General features: G+C 38.7%; 1 protein-coding gene and 1 pseudogene across 1 annotated transcript; both read left to right on the top strand.

Moving 5' to 3' along the window:
• Positions 1–744: 744 nt before the first annotated feature.
• Positions 745–3501, top strand: LOC147317901 (nuclear factor 7, brain-like). Its single transcript, XM_086315321.1, has one exon. The coding sequence runs from the start codon at positions 1085–1087 to the stop codon at positions 2504–2506; it is 1422 nt and encodes a 473-aa protein (XP_086171447.1). The 5' UTR covers positions 745–1084; the 3' UTR covers positions 2507–3501.
• Positions 3502–6555: 3054 nt separating this feature from the next.
• Positions 6556–7849, top strand: LOC147317900 (zinc-binding protein A33-like; annotated as a pseudogene).
• The last annotated feature ends 420 nt before the right edge of the window (positions 7850–8269 follow it).

The following is an 8269-nucleotide window of genomic DNA, read 5'->3' as shown; positions in this document are numbered from 1 at the left end:
ATCAGTATTACTAGTTTCTCATTGTCCACTGTCATATTTTTAATTTTTATTTATTGGTATTTCTCACACTGGCCAGCTCATCACATTTCAGTTCATGACAGACTTGAAAGTTGGAGTCTAAAGGTCTAAAGTTTTAGTCAGGTTTGAGGCCACAGCCCAGGTAGTAAAAGCAGATATTGTGTTTGGTGGTTATTAATTATTATCTAGAACACCATGACAACAGCTGAGCTCTCTAAAAGAAATTTGATTTCTTGAAGGACTGTAAGGTACAAGCTGTAAAGATGTGACATTTGATGAGTGTAGAAACTTTCCTGAACTGTAACGTGTTCAGAGACATTCAGAGATCCTGTGTCCCTGAATTTGAACTACTTACAGGATGTAGTCAGTTTACAGTAATACAGTCATCTTTGATTGAATCTGGTCAAAGAAAATTAACTTCACTGGTATACATTTAGTTTATAACAAGCATATTTTAATGATGTATTATTTGAAAAAATAAACTTTTGATTTCATGTATTTCAGCTGCATTTTACTCAGAATTATTGCTTCATGTTCATGAGGGTCAAGAATTTTTCTTTGTTTTGAGTGTGAGAGCAGAGGTCTGGCAGGTTGACAAACTAAACTCTGTGATGAATCCAAATTTATGTCTTTAGCTGCAACGACAACTTTAATTAAAACTGCAGATAAAAACTCTGAGAACAAGCTGACTTTTCCTACTTGAACTTCTGAAACACCACAGCTTCACCTTCTTTGTGTCATTTTTATGTTCTTTTTAGGTTTCGTTTTTTCAATGGAGAAGTCAAGATTTTCTACATTTTTCACTTTGGTGTCGTTTTAAGGAGCACAAACTGAAAACTATCTGAATGACACACACAGCGCCCTCTGATGGACACAAGTGTTATGTGCATATTTCAGTTTAACACGTGATCCATGAAAATGAAAGTAAATTCTGACACTTTTGAACTGAGCTGAGACGCCATTACAGGGAGTCAGATCTCTGCTGAAAAACACACGTTTGGAGGATTTTAATCAGAAAGTTCAAGAGACACTAATTTGGTGAGTTAAAAAAATACTTAAAGATCAAATGGCTGAGAAACTCGGACTTGTTGAAAATTTCCTGAGCTGCCATGTGTGTTCAGAGACTTTCAGAGATCCTGTGTCTCTGAGCTGCAACCACAGCTTCTGTTCAAGCTGCCTGCAGAAATTCTGGGAACAAACTAAAAACAAAAATTGTCCCATTTGTAAAAGGAAATCTTCGAAGAAATTTCTAATTGTGAACTTTACACTGAAAGAACTTGCTGACTCCTTTTCTGGAAGAAAGAAATCTGGATCATCTGAGACAGAAAAAGGAGAGAAGAAATTAACAGTGGTGTGCAGTAAACATGAGGAAGAGCCTAAACTGTTCTGTGTGGACGAGCAGAGAGCTGTGTGCACCGTGTGTGACTTTTCTCTCCACCACAGTCACAAAGTGGTTCCTGTAGAAGAAGCAGTCAGTGACCTGAAGGAGCAGCTGAAATCTGACTTAAAGTCTCTGCAGGACAAGAGGAACAAATACAAACAAGTGGAGGAAACATACAATGAAGTGATTCAACACTCCAAGAAGCAGCTGTTGTCCACAGAGAGGCAGATCAGAGCAGAGTTCAACAAGCTCCAGCAGTTCCTGAAAGAGGAAGAGGAGTCCAGACTGGCAGCTCTGAGGGAGGAAGAGGAGCAGAAGGGGAGGACTATCAGCAGAGAGATGAAGATGATTGAGGAGCAGATCTCCTCTCTGTCAGACAGCATCTGTGCTGTTGAAGAAGAGCTGCAGAAACACAGCGTGCCATTCCTCAGCAGTTATAAAGACACTCAGAGCAGAGCCAGAGCCCAGAGCTCAGTGTCAGATCCACAGCTGGTCTCAGGAGCACTGATAGATGTGGCCAAACACCTGGGCAACCTGTCCTTCAGAGTGTGGGAGAAGATGAAGGAGAAGGTCCACTTCAGTCCTGTCATTCTGGACCCAAACACTGCAAGTGGCTGGCTCTATCTGTCTGATGATCTGACCAGTGTGAGACGTGGAGACACAAAGCAGCAGCTTCCTGATAATCCAGAGAGAAACACTAATTATACCAATGTTTTTGGCTCTGAGGGCTTCAGCTCAGGGAAACACAGCTGGGAGGTGGAGGTGGGAGACCATCCTGACTGGATTGTGGGTTTAGCTAAAGAGTCAGTTGACAGAAAGGGAGAGTGTTTTGCTTCACCAAAATATGGAAAGTGGTGTTTATTTTATGGCAGTGGAAAATACACTAATGGTGTTGGTCAGACTGTGACAGTGAAGAAGAGTCTCCAGAGGATCAGAGTCCAGCTGGACTATGACAGGGGGGAGGTGTCCTTCTATGAACCTAAAGACATGACTCACATCTACACTCACAGAGACACTTTCACTGAGAAACTCTTCCCATTTTTCAGTGTTGGAGAAGCAGGAGACACCAAAACCTCTGATATCAAAATCTGTCAGACTGAGATTTGATTGTAAAGTGATTCTTTATTTTAACTGTTTTTTCAGTACAGCAACAGGGTTAATTTTAGGGAAATTATTAATCACACTGTCTAACTTCATTATCAGGTTTTATTTTATTTTGTTGTTCTAGTGGAACTATTAGCAATTCAATGAAACTAAAGCAACTTTTTCATGTGAAAATCTTGTGACCCACTCGAGTTTCTGTAAGAAACTTTTAAATTTTTTCTTGTTTCTTTTAAATTAATATTTTCAGAATATTTCTCATGTTGTTCATGTAAATATTTTTGATAGTTTTAAAATCTGAATGATGATTTCTTTGCTTTTCAAAGTTGTTGAGTGTGAACAGCAAACTGTGACACTTCTTAAAAGAAGGATTAATGATTAAACATCAGCAAGAGTCAACTTTACAACTACAAGATCTAAATTATCCTGAATATCAGCATCTTGTTTTCCGTTAAATAACATTTTATAGTAACACGTCTACTTTACAGTTTTCCAAATTCAGAGAAATGACTTCTAAGTTCTGAAACTGTCTCATCAGCAGGTTAAAAATGTTTAAACAGATAAAATTACAATATGTTTACTTCAGCAGCATCTTCATTTCATTTGATTATTGAAAATCACTAAATGTCTCTTTGAAGTGAAATAAATCAAATTCAGTGATTCTGTTGTTGTTGTGTTTGACTGTAAATCAGCTTTCAGACACATTCAGTCATTGGTTCAGATTTATTTAACATGAAACTTCACTTTGATTGTTGTGTAAACATTTACTGACTCCTTAGAATAAATGATCATTTACTTCTGTTGGTTTGTAAATACAAACATTCACATGTAACCTCAGCTCTCTTAAACTGCATATCAGAGAAGACTTGTGCAGTTTGCTTTGATGGAGTCACTGATTCTCACTTTGTTCTGATCCTCACAGAAATCAAATGCAAATGTTGATAAAGTTTACATTCTCACACCTGTATGTTTATAAACTCTAACATATGTTGTTTAAGAGTAAAAATAAAATTCAGACGTATCCTACAGAAATATTTACACAGAGCTGAAAATAGTTTGTATGAACAAAACTGCAGAGATGTCAGCTGAAGGTCAGATTTTATAATATTTCTTTAAAAACATTTAACGCCTAAACAGGACTGCATAATATATTTTCCTGACATGCTGCCATGTATGTTGTTGTGAGACTTTCGGAGATCCTGTGTCTCTGAGATGCCATCATAGCTTCTGTTTAAGCTGCCTGCGAAGATTCAGGGAACGAGCTAAAAACAAATTCTGCCCCACTAGCAGCAGGCAGCCATCTCTGATAGTTTGATCTTCTGATGTTTTATAATAAGGCTTTAATTTTATTTTTTACACTTCACTCTGAGTTTCAGTGAATCAAAAGTTATTATAACTCTCATTTCTATTTTATTTTTAGCTGACATGTTAGAATATTGATCACAGAACTGTTCAGCAAGTTGCCTCTGTAACGTGAAACAAAAATCAATTTAGGTGATTTTGTGTTGTTGTGGTCCACACTGCACAGAGACAAGCATAAAACACAAGTAGTTTATGGAACAACTTTAGTATTTGACAGGAGAAGTTCACCTTTTGTTCCACCATTCCTGCCTACTGCACACAGTACATGACAAACAAAACTTATCAGAGCAACTTAGAGGTTTCTGTTTGCCTCATCCGGTGTCACAGAGATCCACTAGCAGACACATTTGAAAGGAATAGAAAAATAGGATAAATAAATAAAAACAGTAAGACCAGGGTAAATGACACAGAGGCTTCAATAAGAAGCCAAACAGTAAGTTCAGATTAAGTGCTGTAACTGGCTATTTATTAAAAACATTACTAAAACTGTATGAAAAATGGGAAAAACATGAGAAGACATATCTGACAACTGCAGGAAGCCAACCAACCCCACTAAACAAACATGTAAACAAATTCTATCACCAGACAAAGTGAGTGAATTCCCAGCATGCCAATAGAATCAAAACATTTCAGAGAATAAAACTATGAATCACTAAGTAAAACAATATATCAGTACAGAAACAATAAAACATTACAATATCTAAAACAACTAATAATAAGTCCAACATTTTGTTGGTCACTTCAAACTACATGAGGAACCCAGCACAGTCAAAGGAAATGGCTACAGGTAGTTTTCACCTATTTATCCACTTGTGCTCTACTTGGTTATTCTTCTGTCTGGAGTGGCTTTGCTACAATCTGGCCCATGACGTCCCAGGCACTATGAAACACTGGGAGGGAGTATGACTTGATTTATGCAGGGGACAGTGGATCTGAAGTGGTGATTTTCTGTTTTCCTTTAATAACATTGTCTGCTCTGCTAGGCCTTTCCCAGCATGTTGTGAGGTGATTCCAAAATTACAAAAATTAAAATAAAAATTAAAAAATTAAATCTGAAACTGAGATTTCTCTTTAATGTTCAGAAAAAAATGTTGTTGCTTAATAATTATCTCATCCTGCCAATGGACAGCACAACCTTCATGCACACTACTTATAATTTCACCAAAGACTGACTCCGGATGTACTGCAATGAAACCTGATCATGTGGACGCAACTGTGAACAGTTTTGTTCCTGCAAAAACCACAAGATGGAGACAAAGTTGATATTTTCTCAACAGAATCAGAATCAGAATTGCATTTATTGAACAAGTATATGCTCAAACACATACAAGGAATTTGTTTCCGGTAGATGGTGTCTCTACCGGATCACAACAATATGTAAATGACTCAATACACACACACATCTATTGCAGTCTAGCAGTGTGAAGCAGTGTGAGACTTAGGAGGGAGATGGTGAGGGGAAAGAACATGTTCCTGTGTCGGGTGGTCCTGGTCTGCAGGCTTCTGTACCGTCTACAAGAGGGCAGCAGGTCAAAAAGTCTGTGTCCAGGGTGTGAGGGGTCTGTGATGATTTTCCCTGCGTGTTTCCTGGTTCTTGAGAGGTGCAGGTCCTGGGTGGAGGGCAGGGGGCGCCGATGATCTTTTCAGCTGCCTGTACAGTCCGCTGCAGTCTGCACCTCTCCTGTTTAGTGGCTGCACCATACCAGACTGTGATGGAAGAGCACAGGACAGACTCAGTGACTGCAGTGTAGAACTGGATCAGCAGCTCATGTGGAAGACTGTACTTCCCCACTTGTCTGAGGAAGTACATCCTTTGCTGGGTCTTTTTAAGATGTTGGTCTCCCACTTCACCTCCTGGGAGATGGTGGTACCCAGGAACTTGAAAAACAGTCTTATAACACAATTTAGTTTCACTCTATGACACTTTTTCATATGTAATATGATTTGCTTCAGTAACCTTAGTTCACAAGTAAAACAAAAAATCAAATCTCAGAAAATATTGCAGATACATTCATTTAAACCTTGTACTGTGTCTGAATATGGTAGCGTGGTGGCAAGAAGCAAGAAAGTCCTGAGTTCGAATCCACCAACTGGCTTTTTGTTTGCCTGGGTTTCCACCAACTACTCCAACAGTTAACTGATCATTTCAAATTGCCCGTGGGTGTGAATGTGGGTGAAAACAGTCACCTGTCTCCTTGTGTTGGCCCTGGGGCAGACTAGACTGTCTTGATATGACAGCTGGGATAGGCATTTTGTAACAATGTGTCTGTTTCTGACTTTTGTATCACCTTGATTAAAACATGACTGCTCCCTTTTTTTTTTTTTAGCATTTTACACTTTCTCTTTTGGTTCAGTCTTGATTTGGATTTGATCAAAAATGTAAAAAGATTTCTTTATTTTCTATGCATGTTGATGTTGTTGTTAAGGTCATGCTGGGAAAGTGTTTCCTGTGGCAGTTGCTGAAAAACAAAAATGTTGTAAAACTGGTTTAGTATCTGTCAGTTGAAATCCTCCTCAGCAGACTAAAACAACTCAGATTTCTCCTTCTTTCTGTCATGTTTATACTTTATTTAAGTAAAAGCAAATCCTGAGAACAACCTAAAAACAAAAACTGTCCAGTTTGTAAAAGAAAATCTTCAAAAGATGTTCTATTTGTCAACTTTGCACTGAAACAACTTGCTGACTCCTTTGCAATGAGACAGAAATCTGAATCATATCTGACAGAAAAAGAAAAAGAAGTGGCGGTGGTTGGCAACATACATCAAAAGGACCAAAACTGTTCTGTGTGGATGAGAAGAGTACTGTGTGTCCTGTGTGTGACTTTTCTCTCCACCAGAGTCACAAAGTGGTTCCTGTAGAAGAAGCAGTCAGTGACCTGAAGGAGCAGCTGAAATCTGACTTAAAGTCTCTGCAGGACAAGAGGAACAAATACAAAAAAGTGGAGGAAACATACAATAAAGTGATTCAACACTCCAAGAAGCAGCTGTTGTCCACAGAGAGGCAGATCAGAGCAGAGTTCAACAAGCTCCAGCAGTTCCTGAAAGAGGAAGAGGAGTCCAGACTGGCAGCTCTGAGGGAGGAAGAGGAGCAGAAGGGGAGGACTATCAGCAGAGAGATGAAGATGATTGAGGAGCAGATCTCCTCTCTGTCAGACAGCATCTCTGCTGTTGAAGAAGAGCTGCAGAAACACAGCGTGCCATTCCTCAGCAGTTATAAAGACACTCAGAGCAGAGCCAGAGCCCAGAGCTCAGTGTCAGATCCACAGCTGGTCTCAGGAGCACTGATAGATGTGGCCAAACACCTGGGCAACCTGTCCTTCAGAGTGTGGGAGAAGATGAAGGAGAAGGTCCACTTCAGTCCTGTCATTCTGGACCCAAACACTGCAAACTGCTGGCTCTATCTGTCTGATGATCTGACCAGTGTGAGATTTGGAGACACAAAGCAGCAGCTTCCTGATAATCCAGAGAGAAACACTTATAGTTCTACTGTTTTTGGCTCTGAGGGCTTCAGCTCAGGGAAACACAGCTGGGAGGTGGAGGTGGGAGACCATCCTGTCTGGTATGTGGGTTTAGTTAAAGAGTCAGTTGACAGGAAGGGAAAGTGTTCTGCTTCACCAAAATATGGAATCTGGTGTTTAACACATCGCATTGGAAAATACACTAATGGTGTTGGTCAGACTGTGACAGTGAAGAAGAGTCTCCAGAGGATCAGAGTCCAGCTGGACTATGACAGGGGGGAGGTGTCCTTCTATGACCCTGAAGACATGACTCACATCTACACTCACAGAGACACTTTCACTGAGAAACTCTTCCCATATTTCAGTGTTGGAAAGGCAGGAGACGGCAAAACCTCTGATATCAAAATCTGTCAAACTGAGATTTGATTGTAAAGTGATTCTTTATTTTAACTGTTTTTTCAGTACAGCAACAGGGTTAATTTTAGGGAAATTATTAATCAAACCAACTTCATTATGAGTTTATTTTATTTTATTTAATTTATTAAATGGAACTATTAGCAATTCAATGAAACCAAAGGAACTTTTTCATGTGAAAATCTGACCCACTCGAGTTTCTGTAAGAAATTTTTGCTTTTAATATTTTTGTTTCTTCTAAATTAATATTTTCACAATATTTTTCATGTTGTTTATGTAAATATTTTATTAATTTTAAAATCTAAATGATGATGATTTCTTTGCTTTTCAAAGTTGTTGAGTGTGAACAGTAAACTGTGACACTTCTTAAAAGAAGGATTAATGATTAAACTTGTGTCACATCAGCGAGAGTGAACTTTACAACTAAAGATCTTAATTTTCCTGAATATCAGCATCTTGTTTTCAGTTAAATAACATTTTATAGTAACACGTCTACTTTACAGTTTTCCAAATTCAAAGAAATGACTTCTAAGTTC

Source organism: Aulonocara sp. 'chitande type north' Nkhata Bay, linkage group LG12 (assembly GCF_057382095.1).
Source record: "Aulonocara sp. 'chitande type north' Nkhata Bay isolate Kocher_YH1m ecotype deep benthic linkage group LG12, A_spYH_male_GT1.1, whole genome shotgun sequence".
Lineage (NCBI taxonomy): Eukaryota > Metazoa > Chordata > Actinopteri > Cichliformes > Cichlidae > Aulonocara > Aulonocara sp. 'chitande type north' Nkhata Bay.
The sequence above is the reverse complement of the archived record's forward strand: the minus strand, read 5'-3'. Positions and strand labels throughout refer to the sequence as shown.

Bases quoted from the DNA above. Each gene is read 5' to 3' on its own strand.
- LOC147317901 (XM_086315321.1), top strand. From the start codon at position 1,085: ATGGCTGAGAAACTCGGACTTGTTGAAAATTTCCTGAGCTGCCATGTG.